This window comes from Agelaius tricolor, unplaced genomic scaffold (genome assembly GCF_023055355.1).
Source record: "Agelaius tricolor isolate 1412-34295 unplaced genomic scaffold, bAgeTri1.0.p SCAF_14, whole genome shotgun sequence".
Classification (NCBI taxonomy): Eukaryota; Metazoa; Chordata; class Aves; order Passeriformes; family Icteridae; genus Agelaius; species Agelaius tricolor.
In genome coordinates, this window is record NW_027269274.1 from 11,040,589 (window position 1) to 11,062,093 (window position 21,505).

Sequence of the window (21,505 nt, forward strand, 5' to 3'; positions counted from 1 at the left end):
ACCCACAAGAACTAGTGACAAAAAGCTAACTTGGTTGTTAAAGCACTATTAGACAGCCTTGTTCCATAAAACAAAATGTTTCATTTTCACCTCAAAGGACAACAGTAGCCATACAAGACTGCTTGGAGCCTTCCAAAATAAAAGGGTTATAGGAAAACAAGCAATTTACCATTCAATTATAAAAACTGAAAAATGGGGAAAACAGAAAAGCCAGAATGATACACTGAACCTGCTGTCTTAGGTCAGCTCTTGATGCTGACCCAGGCTGGTAAAAAAGTCTTGACCAAAGTATACTTAACTGCCTGCTAGAGGCCTTCTAGGAAAGGACCACAGCAAGCAAAAACTGAAAATACTTTTTTCTGTTCTCTGCTGCGCCTAATTCCCCTCTAGCCTTTCACTGGAAGTCTGACACAACTACAAGAACCCTCCTGCTGCCTGCAAATCACATCCCTTGCATTTGAAGGGGTTATCACATAGTGCCTTTAATTCAGTAGGACAGACAGTCACCAACTAAAGTAATTAGTTGACATTCATATGCCCAACACTTTCAGATCTTTAATACCTCCTATTCTGAAAAATTTTCAGGAAACAATCATCTTATAAAAACCACACAAAATGTAGAATTAAAAGAAGAACAAACAGGGAAGATAACTTGTGCAACTTCCACCGTCTAATTCTGTTTCTTACAAATTGTTTGTTATTTTGATAACTCAGCATATACCAGCCCCACAAGCAAACAATGAGATAACTAGGTATTTAAAGTCACTAATAACTGAAAGCTTGGAAGAGCTTCAAATGGAATCTTTAAAAACAAAACACATAAAAAACCACCAGAGGTTTCTGAGGGGCTTTATTTTTATTTACTAAAGACATACCATGCTATTCACCTTCAAAGATCTCAGTGAAAATCAACACATGACAAGATTTTTTGAGATAACTACTATTCCAAGAAAACTAAAGCACAAGCAAGGTGCAACAATTTGTCCTGATTCATGCAGAAAATACTAGACAGGATCAGGACTGATAAGAGAGACCCAAACCACAGAAGAAACCAAGATTTTCATCATCCATGTATTCAAGCCGATTACCAAAAGCAAACAGCCATGGTGTACTGATGCTTGCCTGTTAATATCCTTCCAACAGGGCACAATCAGAAAATTATCTCAAAAGATCCAAGTATAATGGAATGAAGAGTTACACTCATTTGAGATGAAGGGAAAGAGATGGAACAGTAAAAAAGCAATCCCTATTTCATTCTGAAGTCTCTAAGGAATTCAGAAAGCAGCAGGAATGGTGGAAAGCCATCCACCAAAGCAGGTAACTCACATTGCTTGCAGTGATTAATTCACTCTGGGTGTCAGCCTGCCACCTTTTACTGTCAGTGTGGAAAATCCAGTGTAAGCACTGAGAGGATTCTGAAGAAGGGAACAGAAACACTGGAAAAGAAGATGCAAGACGGACACAAAGCAAAGCTAAGAGTCACAGCACCCCTTCTTTTCAGTAATAACCAGTGGCTGCAGATCCCTCTTTTGAGACATCAGTAAAATGGACCCGTCTCATCAGCGCTCACTTTTTCAAGCAGCAAATCCAGAATTAATATTCACAGGTTCTGAGACTGACATAATTGCAATTTAAAAAGGGCAATTAATCATCAGCCACACTGGTGGCTGACTTGCCAGGCTGGGATCTTTTCTCTCCACACCTGCCAACAAACACACGGGAGGCAAAAGCATCACGTGCGCACAAAGCCAGGAAGTGCTCTTCTCCCTCTTACTCCAATCCCAGGCTTATAATAGCAAATAGGGTTAGCAAATAGGTATAGCAAATACCTTATAATAACAAATAGGGTTTGGTCCTATTTTTTCTCCCATGCCTGCCCCATTGGGATAAGTCTCCCACCCTTTTCTGCAGTAGTCCCCTTACAATGACCAACCAATCTCCCTTGCCATGTGGATAAGGAAAGATTTTCCACATTGCATCTCACTCTTGTCAGCCAAGAGTAAGGCAATGGAACTCCAACACCTACATTATGAAGTTCTCTTCCCTGTTTTCCTCTGTATCTTTGCATTAACTAAATGTCTATTTTTAAAGAGTGACATCTCAATCCCAGTCTTACTTGGAAAGTGAATTACAAAGGTGAGAGCACAGCTCCAGAGTATCAGATAACACAGGCAGATGATGGAAACATCAAACCTGGCAAGTGGATCTTATCAGACGAGTCAGAAAAGCCACCAAGTCAGTATTTACTTCTGTGCTCCTATGGGAAGGTTTTCAGGCAAGTTGCACACAAAAACAAAAACCCAACAACTGTTCTGGGTATCAGTTCTGTCACTTTAAATTCTTTCTATGTTCTATTTCACCTGTTGCCTGATATGAATAGTATTTCAACCAACAGCATTTAGAGAAGAGACATTTGGAAACCGTCAACCGTGTTCAAGTTGCCAGAACGAAAGGTCCAAGACTAAACTACTGTAGGGTGAGTATATAACCTCTTTAGGAAGTACAGTTTTTCCTGAGAGGAAGAAAGCCAAACTGACCACCATATTATGCCAGTCTTCTTATCTGGGAAGTACATAAACCACTATAGTTGTGAGTACCACAGAAAACAAGTATGAGATTGATGGTAAGATTTAGAGCTTAGCAAGCTGCAAGGTCTTCTAGTGACATACTTAACACTATGTCCTTGGGCCAAAGAAAATACATAACATACTTCTAGGCCAAAGGAATCTTGCTCAAACAGGTGCCACTGCTGCCAGCCAGCTGCAGCAGAGATTGAGAATGCATGTTGTAACACAAGCTCTATAGTCCTCATTCCTGACAGTCAGCAACCAAAAATTGCCTTCACCTTAACAATACAAAGGAAAAAAATTCAGTGCTTTTGTACGTGAAAAAATGTAATTTAAATCCTAAGAATTCAGTCAGTATAGAAGTTGGAGCACAATTACACACTGCACGTCTTGGCCAGAGTTCCAAACAAAGGTAGTTGGCAGAACATCTCTGCCAGCAGATAACACCAACAAATGGCCTCTTTTCCATCTATTATAAGATAATACACAGGTTATGCTTTCTCACACCATCCTCATTTCTATCAGGTCCCTCTCAAGATTTGCTCTCTCTTTGACACAGGCTCCAGGTGTTCTTCATCCACAAACCTCAGCGCATCATTGCAAGTTAAATGAGGTGTCTCCAACCCAGTCCTCAGTTTTGTGAAACTAGAGAAGTACAATTATGAGCCCCCTCTGGCTTTTTCTGCCTTCATTTTGCAAGGGTTTAGAAATCTTTTATAGATCACTTTATTCCCAAACAGACCTTTGCCTTTCAATGACACAAGTATCATATTGCCCACATAACCTCTACTCAGATCAGGCTGACCTTGTCCCCTCCTTTAACAAAATCACTCCTCGACAACCAAGTGTGTGGTGCTAAGAAACAGCAGGTATTTCACTCAAGCATGCATCTTCTCCCAGTTCAGGAGTAAATACCCTAAATCTCTGTTTCCTCATAATGACTGGCTGAATCAGTAACTTTTACTGGGCTCTTCTGCACTCTGAGAGGGTGTTTACCAAAAAGAGTCAGTAACAAAGCATGGAGGGGGGAGAAAAAAAAAGATAAAGACAAAGACTCTTCTTTAAACACAAAGAGGGTTTGTGGGCTGCTGCCCAGGATCACTTATGCTTCATTTCTTGCACATCTTCAAAAGAAAACAAATACTTACGCTTCCAAATTTCCCCAATTCCTGTAAACTTAATGTCTCCAATCAGCACTTGCTCACATCTTTATCTTCAAGCCAGTATTATGAAGTTTTGATAAGCTTTTTCCTCCCCAACGTCTCTCACTCCACACAGATAAAAACCACTAATAGAAGACTGAGACCAAAATCCTTGCCTCTTCTATTGCCTACATTTAGCAATCAGCAACTGTCTGAGTATTGTGAGACCCAAAGCACTGCCATGTATTACACACTTATCTCTGCAAAACCACCCTGCACAAGTGACAACTTCCAGGCAGGGGGGGAGGGGGAGTTGTGCAGCTTTGTGATAATTAAAGCATAGATGAGTGTCACTGCTGTAGATAATTATGCATTAGCAGTGAAATTACTTAATGGAATTAAATAAACTAAGCCAAATGCTTTGTTTTAAAGTGAATTTAGGGTCTGCAAAAGGTGTCCAACTGACAGCCCAGGAGAGCAAGAATGACTGTCTTCCATGATTCACAGAAACCACACAACCCCAGCACAGCCTGGCAGGCTTCCAACTCCACCCAGGTAAAAGAAGAGCAGAGGAGAAGCCAAGGAAAATTTCAACCTTCTCAGTCAGTCAGGCTCTGATCTAATTGATGAGCACCCACACAGAGATCAGGTAGTCACTAAGCAGAGAGGAACAACTGACTGGGGTAATTTCCTAAGAAAATAAACCAGCTCTGACAAAATGGGTTAGTTCAAACCACAGCCCAACCCCACAAGCACCCATGAGGAAAAGAAAAATTAATCAGCATCAGTACAGACAAGACTGCAACCAACAACAGAAACAATAGGATAAGCAGGTACATGGCCCACAGTGAAACCACCTCCTCCCACCAAACCCATGAGGCCTTTCCCCATCCTCTCCTCTTGCCTCACCAACTGCCCACTTACACACAACTCCCATCACTGGGCTCATCTAGATGGCTTCAACAACATCCTCCTGCTTGTTAGAACAAGGACTCTCAAGGTCAGTCAGAATTTATAAGGCAGCCATTTCATCTTTTGTGCTTCTCTGGCTACATTCCTTCCTAAAAGATGCTGAACAGTGGAGATTCTTCTGGGTCTGAAAGCCCTGCCAACACCAGGGCCAATTAGGAGTTTCAGGATGATGCATATTAAAGTTATTATGGGAGGCAGTTATGCAGGCTGAATAAATCTTAACTGAACCTTTAAGTGGTTTTTATGACTTGTTTCTCCTTCTTGAAAACAGATGAAAAGATACAAATCTCCTGCCTAAGAATCTGCAGGAATTCCAGTCAACCACCAGCTTCTCTCTCAAAAGAAGATTCTGTACTAAAAGCAATAATTCATTTCAGCCAAGGCCAGCTAGATCATCTTTATGTTTTTAAGCTCCAAATTATTTAAATCAGTCAGAAACTTACCATATCAGTGAAGATTGACCTGAAATACTACCTTTACAAAAGCACTGCAGATACATTTCAAACTTCTGCTGAGAGAAACTCCATGTTTCTTCACTACTGGCCTTCCCAGTCTACACAGTCTAATTGCAGACAGTCAGAGCCAAAAAGACACAGATGTAATAGGAAATTTTACAGAGCAGGTTTTGGTGAGTATCTCATTAGAAGACCAGGGTGTAGGTCAAATCAGGAAATCCTAAAGAGGATTTGAGGAATGGAGGCAGCAATAGCAAACATAAGATGTCATTAGGACAGCATCTACCACTCTCTTCCACAACTTCCAAAACCAAACTTGCTCTCAACAGTTCGTATCCACCCCCTCAAGAAAAACTACTAAAAACCAACTGGAGAGCTGAAGAACAAAGAGCAATCAGAGGTGGCTGAGAACATACCACACCATTTGTGTGAAAACCTGCTCTGTCTTCACAACAACCTCGTCCTCCCCTCTGCAGCCTGAACACACAGCAATGTCACAAGTTCTAGATCTGTACATTAAGCAGGAAAGAGAACCCCAGGCATGGTCAGAAAATAAAAGTCAGAAGCAGTTTGTAAATTATGTCAGTACACAGTGGCCTCACAACTCCAAATGATGACAAACAAGGGGCAATGTTTTTAAATTGAAAGAGTGCAGGTTTAGAGTAGATGTTAGGGAGAAATTCATTACTCAAAGGGTGATGAAGCACTGCAACAGGTTGTGCCAGAGAAGCTGTGGATGCCTCACCCTTGGCAATGTTCAAGGCCAGGTTGGATGGAGCCCTGAGCAACCTGATCTAGAGAATGAAATCCCTGTCCATGGCAGGACAGCTGGAATTAGATAATCTTAGGGTCCTTTCCAGTCCAAACCATTTTGTGATTGTACAATTTCCGTAGGAAGCAATGAACTCCAAAAACTTAGTGTAAACTCACCCAGAAAAATATTATGGTAACTCCTGGAGAACTCCTAGAGTCAGAAGGAAAACAAATAAGCAAAAACTTCGAGACATTTCATTGGTATGCAAGCAATTTGAGGGCTCAGCAGTTCCTGCTCCACCCTGGAAAGGAGACTTCATGGTGTCCCTTCAGTGCCACCTTCAGGAAATACTCACTGCTGCTTTCCAAATGCTCTCGACACTGCTGGAAAATTGTATGAACTCAGTGAAGGCATCATCACTGGCAGGGAACTGAGGTGCACATTAAACATATTTTAGTTCCAAAATAAGGGTATTACAACGAGAATCACACCCCAAAGAACTGCAAAGCTGAGCACAGATGTGCTTGTTATTGCAAGATCAATACACAGAGCAGCTGCTGGACTGAGCAGTGGGTTTGACCCCAAATATGAAACGTAATTCATCTCTCATTCAGATTCTGCATGAGGCAGGTGATAGATTTTCCCAAATCCTACGTTCAAAGGGATACTGATGAGGATATGCTCTTTGTGGATTGTTTATCAGACTCCCTTTGCACCACTACATCCTAAAGGCTCACTTGAAAAGCCAAAAAAAACTCTCCCTCAAAAATAATTATAAAAACCAAGCTATCAAAACTGCTTTGGTAATGAAAGCAGAAAGTTTGAAAAGAATTCAGAGTTAGTAATGAAGTGAAAAATATAATGCATGGGTCAAAAAAAGACATACTAATATCATTTATTTATTTACACACACGCCTGCACAAGATGTACCTTAAGCTTCTGGACAGTGTATTGACTTAGCAGTAGATGACATGAATTTTCAAGGAGGAAACTTAGCTCCCAACCACTGCATCATAGCTTTTAGAACAGGCAGATGACTCGATGACCTGCACAGTGGGGCCTAACCAAGCTCAACAGCAACATCTGCTGGGCAACAAGCGACTAGAGGAAATTAGTCTGATTACATGAAAGTTTGTTACTCCTTCTTACAAACATGTAAACTTTTGCTACAGTTTTAGAATGCCCACTAAGATACATTTCTTGTACAAAAAGCAGATGTAACTTTTAAACAGGTAAAAGATAAAATTTTTCCTAAGCTTGCATGTGGTCAGAAAAACTTATCATCTACCATTACCTGCTCACCAAGATACCTCACACTACAACACTGAAATTAAGTGGAATTAAAATTCCTCTGTGCTGGAGAAAATATCTTCCTTCTAGCTGGTTCAATCACACCTGAAAACACCCGTGGTATGCCTTGAGCTACTTTCTTTCCTAAGGGAGCAGCCTGCACTTGCAAGGCCTGAGGCAGGGAAGTATTTATCAACCACATTAGTCCCATCCACACAGAGGAGAATGGCAGCTAAGACCATTAGTGCTTCTCTCCCTGCAGGTACCTTACCATACTCCTTATTAAGCTCAGAAAAAAAAGCCTGCTATGGCAGGATGACATTGGAGCATAAGCACAGGTAATGGTCCCCACTTAATCTGGGCACAAACTGACACTCCACCCAGTTTAATTACAATAAAAACTCTTATTTTTACACCAGATGTATGAAATTTGATGGACTACTTCTAAATTAGTGTAAAAAAAAAAAAAAAGAAAATGCAAGTGGTTGGCAACACCTTCAAGGTTGCATTTAGATATTCAGCACAATTTGGAACAAGGGCAGTGACCTGAGATGTGGCTTCTCAACAGCCATCAGATGGGAAAGGGTGTTGATGCATCCCACTTCTGTTCCCAGGAAAGGAACAGTATCAAAATCTTACTTGACCACGGAACCACCTCTTTTTGCAGATCACCGTTTAACAGGAAATCACAGGCAAGCAGCTTTTTAACAGAACTCTATGATAACCTTCAGTAACACAAAGCTTTGAAAAATTACACTGCAAAATGCTGTCTTGAACAGGAAACAGCACAGCAACTGGGGAGACAACTTTTTAAATGATAGAAAACTATAGGCTGGACTGATTTTCATTATCTTTAAAATTGTAGCTGGCTTTGCAGTTTAAAGCTCTCATGGTTTTTCAGGTTTGTACTTGAAATTCTTTCATGCAAAAAAATTAGGAAAAAGGGTTTAAGAAACATGCAAGCTTATTTTCAGCTGATATAGTGATTGTTGTTATTGTTGTTGCTTTGGGAGAAGTTTTTCTGATTTGGGTTTTTTTTCAGGGTGCTGCTTTGTGTGGTTTGTTGTTTTTCAATGTTTGGTTGTTTTGGTTTAGCATTTTTTATCATGTCTTTATTTCCAATCTCCCTTTTTCCACACTTAGCTGTTAAACTAGGAGAGAATATCATATGAAAATACAAAAATGAGAGATTACTCAAGTCTTCAACTGGTAAGGGAGCAGCTTTTGTAAGGAACCTTTTGTGCATTGGAAGTTCGGAAGCCGGGAGTGGGGGGCAGCCAGAGTCTCAGCTTGACAGTGCCAATTACAGCTACAGCAAGATGAACCAAGGAACAAATCCATTCTGCTCAGAGGATGGAGAGAAAAGAAGAGACATGAACCTGTATCTTTGAAAAAATAAAGGGGCTTGAAAGCATCCACCAGACAGTGAACCACTTTTTCCATGGCAAAAGCATTAGGCTGAAGATGCAGTGAATGTAAATGGCAAGCTCTCAGTCCTAATTGGAAGAGCACTAGTTATTTAACAAATGTATCCTTAGTCTAATGTTCTATTCAAGTAAATATTAAACTTTTTTTAAGCTCTTTTCTTTTGGACAGTAATTATACATAGCCCTGCTCAGTCTGTTTGATCAATTTTTACTCGATTCCTACTGTATCATCCTTCAAGTTTGCCCATTATCACAAAGTCTTCAAGGCTAAAAAAGCTCTAAACCCCCTATGTACTGCACAGACAGGAAAAAGAAATGCAGCTAACTCTAATTCCTTCCCTTCCTCATAAGCTTGCAGGTGTTCTATTTTCATTGTCTAAAAATCAAAGTCATCAGCTCACTTCCTTTCCCTTAGTACAGTCCCTTTTAAGAAGCTACTTTCTGTCATGTTTTACTCAGCACTCATAAATAATACAGATAATTGCAGATGGCCATAACAAACAAGCAGAGAAAGTATACAGATACAGCAGAAAGAAAACAATAAAAATTCTGATGTGCTCCAAAAGCAGAAAGAATTCCTGGCAAATAGAAGCAGCTGCATCCAGGTCATTTTTTTCATTGATGTACGGCAATCAGAGAGCCAAAAATAATAAAGGGACAGACTTTAGACAAAGCTACATAAAGGTGCTGGCAACTCAGTTCCTTCTGCAGCAACACATTTCCTACCTCATCCTCATGAGCAAAACACAGTTATTTCTTCCCCAAAAAACACGCATTAGAAAGGAGGAATACGAGTCATAGAAAGATAAGTTAAAACCTGCTGAAACTCCAAAACAGATAAGCAGTGTTCAATTAGGAGGACATTATGCTGACTATAATGTCAGGAACATTGAGAGGAACTGTGAGAGAGTCCAGCCAGCCACCCAAGAGTTAACATCACGCTTTTCTCATCAAAACCTCTTCCAAGAGGTTAAGCACACAATAGACTATCTAAAGCACAGCTAGAAAGGCTGCTTGAAATTCCACACATGTGCCTCAGCAATGTATTTCTATTAATGTCCAGTGTGTGTCAGCGTGAAGATAAGGTACCAACATCATGTCCAACCAGGCAGCCAGAGAATGGGACGCCGTGTAAAACATTGTCTGGTGCTCAGGATCCCGGAGAACAGCGGCGTTTGCAATCTCACCCGCTGCACACGTGCCTGATAACACCAACAATGGGGGGAGGCAGCAGGAGCAAACCATCCTGCAGCTTTAGGAAAGTAAAAGGATGGAGAAAGAAGGAAGCAAGCAAGAATTAAAATAAACATCAGCACATTTGGGCAGGGTTGAGGATGTCCAACTGTAGCAGAGGGAATAAACAAACTGGAAAAAACTTCAGTATCAGCTCACTTTAAAAAACTTTGTATCAGCTCACTTTAACTGTTCTTTAAGGTGAGAAATAAAAAGTTACATCAGTGTTTATTTTTATTATTCAGACCATACCATTTAGACTCAGTTTGATCTAGTAGTATCATCCTACAAAGCCATTTGTACTGGGACTTGTGGAAGACACTGTATTTGAGGAAATACGAGCTTGACCAGGACACACCTGCTCTGCTGGGCCTGGCTCTGGCAGCTTGAGAAGCCCATGTGTTACCATGAGCAGCTGGTGCATTCCCACTGGAATAGCCATGCCAGTTGTGCTGTGCACTGACAGGTGCTATCACACAGATACATTCCAGCCTATCAGCAATCTCCCCATCAGCTGAAGAGTTTGCTAATTTAATCTGTAACTTACCTATGCTTGAGAAAGGTAGATTGTATGTGGATGAAGGGGTGGGACACAGTGATTTCAACTGGGACACCACAGAGCATGGAAGAGGTGGTGATCCATGGAACAGTTAAGATACAGAATGGCCTCTGGGCCTGTCTTGTGCTGCTTATGCCCCCCCTCAATGAGCTGTAAACTAGAGCAGAATTCTCTACTACACAGTAGTCTGACAGCAGAATAAGAAAACTCAGCACTAGTTTTGCTGGACCAGTCACAGAAAAATATCAACATATTATTCTCCTACTTTTTTATAAATTTAATCTTTTGTAGTTATACATAAGGGAAAATGAAGGCTAATCTTATATTTTACTTCTTAAAGTAAAGCCTTCTTAGGCTTTACAGTAATCCTAAGTCAGAACAAATGAATCTTGAAAAAGTTTCTGTGGAGTTATAAAAGTTATAAAAACCTGGTAGACAAAAAAAAAAAGTGTGAAATATGGGCATGCAAAATTGAAGGCAAGACAGGGGAACTAGACAGCACCCCAGACAACTTCAATTTGTTGCAGCTGTTGGATTTTAAAAAAGGCCAACCTTGTCATAAGGTCTCTTAGCTCAAGAGACTACAAAAATGAGAAGCTCAAACGACCATCAGCTGCTGAAATCTGCAAAAACTCTCCAAACACAAATTAACCTTCAGTCAAGAGATAAAAGACTAGCTGCAGAAATTGAAAGTTATTAAAAAAATGCTATAAATGTCTGACAAATCAGAGCAGCAGTAGCAGGAAAATAAGCAGTACATAGGCAGAATCTTACCCTTAGCCAGGTAACACCTTCTCCTTCTCTCAAGAGAAGAGGAGGTTCTCTTTTGCCTTGGCTGTGTTTTCAATTTCTGCCTTTATTGTAGTGCACACTCTCCAAAATTGCTTTAGTTAAATTTAGACCTCACTGATGCTCCAGAGAACAGAAGTTATTAGCTTGCTGGAGGTAGAAGACATGTAGATAGAGCCTCACCATGCCAAGCTTAAATTTAATGCAAACCTTTCCAAAATCCATCATTTAACACTTCAATATTATTTTCTATAGGGATCCCTTAAATGTTTAATGTTTTAATGGTTTCACGAAGTAATTCTTTCACTGAAGAAATATACTTTTAAAGTAGAGGGTAGCAGACAAAGAGGAGCCCAATTGTAGGGAAAAGGAGGGATGTTCTGGCCTGAGACTATAGAATAACAGACCACTAATTTTAAAGTCTCCACATACTAATATATTTTCTTCAGGAGAAAGTCTGGAAGAGTGTCTCAGAGCAAGACTGAGAGGGATACAAGGCACAAGGACTGAAGCTATTTAAATCCCCCTGTCAATAATTTGCAACATTTGGTAATAAATCATTAAGTCTCAAACCTAAAAATACATCTTTCCATTTGTATCAACATATTTAAAAGGCAGCTTTATTTAATTAGTGAAAGAATTAGCTGTCAATTAGTGATATAAAAAAAACAACTGCAAGTTCCAGCCCAAGACACTGCCACTCTTGCTAACCTGGTTAGAACCCTACCTGGTTCTGCAGGCCCTGAGGGCAGGTCTGGGTGTTGGACATACAGCCTGTGAGTGCTCTGCAAAGAGCCAAACCACAGCAAAACATGCTCACAAGGAGGGGCTGCCCCCACAACTGTAGGTAGGAATGAAGATTCTCATAACTAAATGCACCACTTATTTTCTACAAAAACATAAAAAATAATCTAAAAAAAATGGTATCACATATAGATATCTGTTGCTAACAACTGCAACATCAATGAAAATCAAACTGAATGGGCTTTTTCCTCGTTTTCCACTATTATTTAAAACAAGCCTCCATACTTTCAGATTTCAATCAATGTTTTATGGGTGTTCAATCACCCATAAAAAACTTCAATCAAGAAGTATTTACAGAAAATAAAAAGCCAGGAAACACCAAACCTCTTGTGTTAGCCAGGTCACCTCCCAGAACCAACCTATTTTCTACACACAGGTTTACAACTTTAGAAAGGGAAGGATTCAGCTCAGTGTGCTGTGTTTTAGCTGTAGAGCCAACAGGACCAAATAAACTGTCCCTGAGGTGAGCAGTTTCCAAACCATACTGCAAAGCTCACAGAGACAATACCTTTCATTACATCAACTCAAATAAACAGGGACAAAAAAAAAAAAAAGACAAGTTTTGACAATAGAGACCTGACCTTGAAAGCAGCAGTGTCACTTCACTGATGGCTCCACACTGTCACAGTTCCAACAAATATCATGCTACTGCTGAGCCTCATCCGGTCACTACAGCTTGTCACAATGGCAGGAGATTACACAAAACAAAACCCCAGTTAATCTAGGAATGCTTACCTATGGCTAATCAGCCAGGATGAAGCTGATCCCCAGCTTATCACAAAGTAAATGAAAGCCTTCACAAACTAAATCATGTTCAGCACAGTTTCTAAAACAATCTTCAGTACCAGCTCAGCTGCATCTACTGCTGATGCTGATCAACAACAGTGGGCAATTCACAGCAAAAAGCCCCACAAGAGTCACTTAAAGCTTTATCAATTACCAGGAATATAAAGGAAACTTTCCACAAATGGGCTGATTGGATCATTCTTCCATCCCTACAAACTGAAAAAGAAAATATTTGATCACTCCCTAACACCAAAATTCTCTTCCATTTTACCAATCTATGAACTGGCTATTTATGCTGTTTACAGCAATTTTAAGCAGTTTTACTTCCACATTCTTTGAAATGAAGAAGAAAACATACCAGTTAAAATGTCAGCAGCCCAATATACACTAAATCAAGGGTGGAAGTGTCTGAAGTATGTCACAGCAAAGCCCAAGGGTTCATAATGTCACATTCACAAGTTGACACCGTTATCAAAACCCACTGCTTGATCAAAGGCATCCCCAATCACGCATTCTTCCTTCATCCCATCTTTCCTGAATCAAGAAGAGAAGATGAGAGGCTCTGAAAAACAAAGAGATTATATCTGGGCAAGAAATCATCTGAAAGAATTCAACAGCCTATGACCAATTATAATCAGCTACTGGAGCAACCTGAAACAAACCCATACTCTTGTATTTCCCTTCGTGGCCATTTGAGCCATGCTAGCCACAACAGTCCAATGCTGAAACCACCAGAAAGCAAAGGTTGCCATCCAGCAAGCCAGTGAGCAGGCATGATCAGAAACACTGGGAATAGCAAGTCATCCATCATGGACTGCTGGATAAACTTTCCAGCAATTATGAATTCTCTGCCCAGCAGCCAGTGCCCATCAGTCCTGCCTGAAACAGCTGGTCATAGTGCAAAGTCTGTCCTACCATCACCCCATTTCTGAACTCCCTTTTTCAAAGTGAGAAAGAAAACGACAACTTTTGGTCAATAACTCTGACAAAGCCATTATCCTTGGGGTATTTAATGGGGAGATAAGAACTTCAGGGCTTTGCACAAATCATATTAGTTCAATGCTCAAATCCGGGTAATGCTTCTTTTCAAAGTATTAATTTCATTTATTCTGTTTGCTCTCCCTCTGTCCTGATAACACAAGTGCACATGGCCTCTAAATGAGATCCTCCTATTTTATAAGTTATAATCCTCCCTTTCTAGAGTAGTAATGAGATGTCTTTGCTTAATCACGTTTATTCCCCCCAGCTTCTGCTTTTATCCATCCCCATTCCACATTGATTTGTCTTAAAGGTCTCAGTGAAAACCATCAGGCACACCACCCACTGGCTCCAAGAGGCTCCTGATGCATATGCTGCACGTGCTGCTCAACCTTCAGAGATTACAAAAGCAAAAAGGAGGAAAAAGAGCAGCTTTGTTTGCAAAGTTTCCTTTATTGGTAGGAAGGAGGGGGAAAAAAGTAACCTGAAAGAACTGAGAAGTTAAGAGAAGACGTTTTGATTAATTGGGAATGAAAAAGGAAAGATTGCTCGCATAGGGGAATGGTGACACTATTCACAACATAGTCAAGCAATTAAATAACTTGACTGACAACTTTGCAAGCTCCCCATGCTAGAAATAGAAAAGGATTTAAAGATAGCTGTGTTAATTCTTGGGTATTTCACATGAGACTTAAGGCATGGCACCAGCATTAGTTAAACACCCCAGGCCTTGCTCTGGAACACTGTACATATAATCCTTGTTGTGCTGTAAGTACCCACAGCATTAAATTATTCAAAGAGTCCACTCAGCACCATGATCCTGCAGTGCTGCACAAACAAATAAAACATTTTATCTCTAATACAAATTGGGGAGAGTTCTGCTACAGCAGCTTAGCAGACTACTTCCATTTGAGCCAGTCACCAGGGTTAATGAAAAAGCCATATTCACTCAAAGAGGAAAGTGAATGCTGCACTATTACTTACAGAGCTGTTTTGCTTCTTAAACTAAAGCTGTAAGGAGTTTTACTCAAAACCTAAGGTATCTAGAAGCTAAGTACCTTCTTCAAAGTCATTAAAAGAAAAAGAAAGGTCACGACAAAAATGTAGAAAAGGACCCAGGTACTTAACTCTAAATCCCTCTTGAAACCAGTACACTTCAAGGAGAAAAAAAACAGCTGAACAAAATATACAAACCACAATAAAATAACAGTAAGTTTTAATCTGCACCCTGCCCCATAAACAATCAAGTAACTGGCCCCAGAAGCTGACAGCAAGTTCCATATCAAAGGTTAATTCTAGTCCACCCTCTCTTTGTGTGCACCATATAATAACACTGAAATGCTTATAGCAATATTTCCAATAATAAAAGTCAGTGAGTGAAAGCCATAAAGAACAGATTAAATGACATGCAATGTTCAGCACAACCACAATGAAATCACTTCAAAATACGGCTATGGTACTTGGATTTATACAAGTGGTATGGTTACAGGGGAATGTTCCAGCACTGCTGCAGACAACAGTACAAAAAAGAGCTGCTAATCACTGAACTATAGATATGTTAAGAGCACAGGGCAGCTCAAGATCTTAATGCAAATACTAGAAAAATGAATAAAACTTTCTAATTAAATGTGGCATGGTTTTCATTTTTTACTAAATTAAGTGCTGCTTAAGAAGCAAATCATTAATTTGTTATTGCTTTCATGGGAGTTGCCCCATTTTTCATTTCATTTCCCTAATAGGTCACAACAACAACAAAAACCCTGGAAGTTTCTCCCTTATAAATGTAAGCAGATAACTTCCATTGCTATCTGTACCTGGATTACTCCTAGATACCTTGAGTTCCACTACTATCTTCTACCTGAAAGAGAAGATTGACACAAAGACATGGATGAGCAGCTCATACCCAGTATTTTCCCTATTTACTGGGGCTAAAAAGCAGAAGAGCAAGAAACACTCAAGCCCTATTCATAACAAAGGAGGATAACATTAGAAGACAAAGGACAGACAGGGTTTGAGTAGGATTGAGTCAATACAATCCAACAAGGTAACCATGCCCAAAGGGAAACAGTAGCTGAGATAAAGCAAGACTGATAGGGATCCCAATAATTTAACTCTGGCCACAACAGTTTCTTTTTAGGAAGGTATCTGGAAGCTGACAAACAACAGCTCTGCCCTCATCTTTGTAAGGACAGACTAGACTATCCTGTTTTTTAAGGATCCTAAGTTTATGACTGATCATGAGATAGTTAAAGAGCAGTGAAATTTACAAGTTCCTCATTCTTTCACCACATTCTGGGCTAACACACCTTGGTCACTATTTACCACAAGGGGACCTTAATCAGATTCTTACAGAGCATCAAGTACATAATATCTGGGTGTGCAACACTACAGGATTGAAAGCTAATTCAGATAATAAAACAGCTTTTGTATGTGAGCAGTCAGGTCCCAACTCATTTTAGAAGTGTCCTCTTTGCATTTCACAAATATGGCAGGACTCTGCTAGCCATATTTCTTCAGGATTACACTCCACCTCATTGCAGGAGGGCAGGGCTATACTTTGAGCAAAGCCACATTTTTAGATTGGACAACAAATCCACCAACTTCTTCCCCTTCCTCTTTACAGAAGCCAGTTACTTGCATTCATAAAGAGAATATTTTCTCTCTAGCGAAAGGAGTGTTAATACTGCACCTGCTGACCCAGATGTCCTTTGCAGAGGAGCAACAGTCACCTGCCTCAGACATCACTGCTCTGAAGCTGAGCAATCATCCAGCACCCCATGGTCAGGATCCAATCTGCCAAGAGGAAATTTCCTGCCACACAGCAGCCATTCACAAGCTGTATCTATCCAGGAGAGCAATCTCAGCCACCTACCAATCCAATCATACACAAATTTTATCATGGAGACAAAGTACAGTTGGGTCCAAAACCACAAACAGAGCAATTCACAGAACAGAATTTCCTTAAAGACTGTTAACCACCAAAGTGAAAATACAAGCTCTTGCTTTCAAAGCCTCTACCTCTTAGAACATCAGAATTTGCAAGGGTATAGGTGGGAAATACTGTTTTATACCTGCTCTGCTCTCATGCTCTCCATCAGCAGCTGCTGGGGATCACTGTCAGAGATGGATTGCAGCTACAAAGACCTTTTCTTTGAACCACTGTCACCATTCTTGCATAAAATTTATTCAGCCCCAAAAAATATCTTATAATATAAACCTCTAAATGCTTCACATTTTCCCCACGTAAGCCAGGCCTGTTATCATTCAACATATAGAAAAAAAACCCCAAATCCCATAGGATTCTTTGTTTAAATCAAGCACACACTGGTTAAGCTACAGATCAGTAGGATGAAAGAACCACAATAAAGACTACCCATACTCCAGTCTGTCCTTTCCCTAAACCATCCTTTCAGCATGCACCAGGCAAGGAGAATTCTCTTGGTCTAGTTCTCCCAATAAAGTTTTAACAGCACAGTCTAAATGAATGTGCAGTTTGATCTCACTGTGGCAAGCATGGCCCCACCTGGCTGTCAAACCCTGACACCACTGCAGGTCAGGAAAAAGTGGCAGCTCCAGTAAGACTCTGCACTGGTTACAGACAGCACACCATAGGAATGGCAGTATGGAAAAGAAAACAATATAAAATAACATCATGTGAATATTAAGGACCAATGACAATCCCAGTGTACTCTGGTGATTGATAAAAGCCTCTTGCTCTACTCAGCCTCATCCCACTGTACTTGTGCCTCCAGCACTGCTCTTCTCAGCACTGGTATGACAGCAACCTAATGGGTCATCATAACAACAAGGTGCCTGACTAAGAGTAAAAGCTGCAGCAAGAAGTTCCCAAAAGTAAGTCTGCTTGCTGGGCAAGAACAAATTGGTTTGGGAGTCAGTGGTGTGTCAAAAAAAGGTTTATGCTTCCTGGTCCCCAAAAATCAATCCTAAACATTCTTCAAAAGGTTACAATACTTGACAGTTTTATAAGAGTTCTTCTGTTACCAGATTTATAAAAGTATCAAACAAATGAAGATATTATTACTTTTTATTCATTTGTATGCATGCACTATTATACTCTAGAAAAAAACAGAGCAAAGTCTCAGGATATATCAGGTCAGCACAATTTGATCCTGTATATATTGAAACATTTATTTCATACACTTGAGAGTTCAAAAGAGTTCTCTGTAGCTAGACAAGGACCACATACACACACAGACCACACTCCTTGCCACTGGTAAAGCTGTCCCCAGCACAGCCATTGTTCATGCCTTGGCAGCATGGAGTAACATGCTACAAGTGGAGCTTGCAGCTGCACTGTGAGCCAAATGTTAAATGATGAGTGAGATGAGGCATGTTTCAGCCCAAACCCAAGTTTCTAAGCTCATCACACAAATGACATTAAATGAATGCCCTCAAGCAGAGCCATTTTAGCCTGTGCAGGTTGGAAGCATAGCAGGGGGTTTGTTACTCACCAGCTGGGCTGCTCTCTGCCTCTCCTCAATAATGTCAGACCTTTCCTTGGCCTCACAGGCTGCTTCCCTTTCTCTCTTGGCCAGCCGGAGCAACTCCTCTTGGACCAGTGACTGCTCTGCCAAGTACCTGTATGAGCACCAAAAGCAGAGGGAAGGTCATCAGCAACAGGGTCATGGCTTGTCATGGAGTACCCCTGCTTAGAGCCAAAACACAAATCCAGAATCTCTTTGACACGAAATCTGCTCACAATCCCATCGTCAGCAGGAATTCAAAAGCCCAACAAACTTTAAATATGGCTGGCAATTCCAGTGAGGTACAGCTCAGGCAACAACAGCAGCCATAGCACCACATAAGCTTATACTTGAGTTATATTTAGCTCTATTAAGTACTTAATTATCACCTGAAAACAGTGAAAATAGGAAGCAGTTAGCCAGACAAATAGACACTGCTTTGGGAAAGATCAAGGGACATACAACAATGAAAGGAGTCAGCCAGGCTGACAATGCTGCTCTTTGGCTCTTACACAGGAAAGAAAAATCACAAAATGCATGCAGCAACAACACTAAGAGAAGCAGCCTTGAACTGAAAAAGGCTTCAAAGGGGATTCTCAGGTATTAAAACATAATCATAAAACAGAATCACAGAATTGTTAAGGTTGGGAAAGATCAAGTCCAACCATTAACCCAATGCCACCATGTTCACCACTAAACCATGTCCCCAAATGCCACATCCACTCATCCAAGGCCTTTTGAATACTTCCAGGAATGGTGATTCCACCACTTCCCTGGCCAGCCTGTTCCAATGCCTGACCACCTTGTCAGTGAAGAAATTTTCCCTCATACCCAACCTAAACCTTCCCAGGTGCAACTTGAGGCTGATTCCTCTTGTCCTGTCACATGTTACACCTGGGAGAAGAGACTGACCACCCCGCCCCGGCTACAATCTCCTTTCAGATCCATAAGCTCCCCCCTGAGCCTCCTTTTCTCCAGCTAAACACCCCCAGCCAGTCCCGAGGAGGTTTGTGCTCCAGCCCTTCCCCAGCTCCCTCGCCCTTCTCTGGACACACTCCAGCCCCTCAATGTCTTTGTGTAGTGAGGGGCCCAAAACTGAACCCAGGATTTGAGCTGTGGCCTCAACAGTGCCCAGAACAGGGGGACAATCACTGCCCTGGTCCTGCTGGCCACACTATCACTGATACAGCCAGGATGCCACTGGCCTTCTTGGCCACCTGGGCTCACCTGGGCTCATGTTCAGCTGCTGTCAAACACACACTCATTGTGCTGAGGTAAAACAGACATATGCATACCTAGATACATTCCCAAATGAACTAAACCATTGTCTTTTTCAAGAGCTTCACCTCACCTCCTGTAGAGTTCCTGCTCTGCAGCAGAGTCACTTTCCTTTGGTGGCTGAATTCCTAGAAAGGAAAAGAGAAACCTGTGACAACTAATAGTACTACAAATGTAGTCCTTCATCACATCATAGATTATTTTAGGAAAATTTCATATCATTCATCAAGAGAAAAAAGAAAGTCAAGAAAATTTAGGTTTGATGGATAGAGTTTGAATTTATGAAATAGACACACCAACAGCATCATTTTCAAACAGGCACACTGAATAAACCGTGCTACAGAAAACTATGTGAGGATATTAAGTCCTCAAACCCTTATATATACTGAAATATGAGCATGGTTGTAGACCTACTTCCCATTTCCTTCCTCTAGTTCCAATAAGTCTTTCTCTTGACCTCCTTCTCTCCTTGTAATTAAAAAGTGAAGGTTAAATTATTTGACGGAGTTCAGGCCATCCATAAAGTTAAATCTACATTCAGGAAAGACATAAGCTGACAGCAAACAAATCCCTAAAAGCAAAGGCCTAGTTCTCTAACTTCATTTTAGTCTGGATGCTTTAAACAAATCCACACTGCTGATATAGATGAACAAAGCCTATCTGAGAACCAACAGAAATCAAACAGTTTTCTGACATGTAAATAAAGACAACTTCAGAAACCAAGTTTTCATCATCCACTTATCCAGCTGTGCTTAGGTTACCTTTCCCTGGGAGCTTCTTTCCAAAGAATAAAAAGCAGCACTTCCCTCACCCATGCACAACATACACCCTGTGCATGTACAGCAGACAACAAGGCAGCTTGCCAGAAATGAAAAGCAAAATATTTCTGCCTTGTTTATTGCACGTTGACCTGAAATGCTGGAAATGCTCCCAGAGTGAAACAGGGTAAGCAAAGAGCAAAGGCCTCCTCTCACAAGGGGGGGTAGCACTGAAAACTACCCTGTAACATGCAGTGGCAGCACCACTCCTCAGTACCTGTAGGTCTGGGTTTCCCTTCTGCAGCCAGGGAGGAGGGAGCTGTGCCATTGGATGCACGGGGAGATCTCTGGGTCTCCCTTCTGCTTGAAGGGGATCCTTTCATCCGGTTCACTACATCTTCAGTGAGCTGAAACACAGAACCAGCCACGTCAGTTTCTGCTGTGTTTTTCACTGTGAACCTCCCCATTTGTCAGTTCCTATGATAGCACAGAAGTATTGTCAGTTACCTCACTGCAATGTCCCTCCAGTCCAGGCAGTCAGCACTTGCATGTTGACTTTACATTTTTAAAACCCACCCCCATCAGTAAGTGACAAAACCTCCAATCTGCTGCCTGACCCTTAAAGCTTCACTAGACAATCATCCACAAACACCAACAAAAGTGGAGAGCACCCCTAAACAAGTCAACCCTTTGTATAGGGAGAAATCTACCAGAAGTGGAAGGAAATGAATTAAGCAGGTTTTAAGTCCATCTTTTCCTCTTCTTGCTCCATGCTTGCTAACCCAGCTCAGCATGGCAAACATGCTGCAACCCATGTGACAGAGAACAGCCTCCCACCCACATAAGGCTGCAAACACTTTTGCAATCTCAACTTCATTTTCACTACCTGACTTGGGTTCAAAGCCATGAAAAAGTTAACTTGAAGTTTTCTGGCAATTCAGTCCAAAAGGCTTCTCACAGCACTGTTAAAATTGACCCCTTTCTCCTGCCAAGGTCAGAGGGTCTGGCTGCAGAACAAAACTAAATGAGGCTGCTCCCCACCTGGACTTGCCACAGTAGAAGACATATTTTCAGTTATATCCCTACTACCCAACTTAAGAGCATTTTTAATATCTTCATTTTACATTGTTATCATGCCCAATTTCTGATTTTAAAGACACAAATCCTTGTCTATATCCTGTAAAGAGAAATTAGGCAAAGACAATTTTATCTCCATCAAAAAACTTTAA

General features: G+C 40.9%; 1 protein-coding gene and 1 long non-coding RNA gene across 2 annotated transcripts in view; both read right to left on the bottom strand.

Moving 5' to 3' along the window:
• Positions 1-21,505, bottom strand: part of CHCHD6 (coiled-coil-helix-coiled-coil-helix domain containing 6) — a 108,992-nt gene that overhangs the window by 86,409 nt on the left and 1,078 nt on the right. Inside the window, 3 exon segments of the mRNA XM_071439655.1 lie at positions 18,229-18,355; positions 19,592-19,646; positions 20,554-20,683. Coding sequence (XP_071295756.1) covers positions 18,229-18,355; positions 19,592-19,646; positions 20,554-20,683 — 312 coding nt within the window.
• LOC139595684 (uncharacterized) lies at positions 12,461-13,346 on the bottom strand. Its single transcript, XR_011681089.1, has 2 exons — positions 13,137-13,346; positions 12,461-12,994 (listed from the first exon to the last, which is right to left on the bottom strand). It is a non-coding gene; the product is annotated as an uncharacterized lncRNA (long non-coding RNA).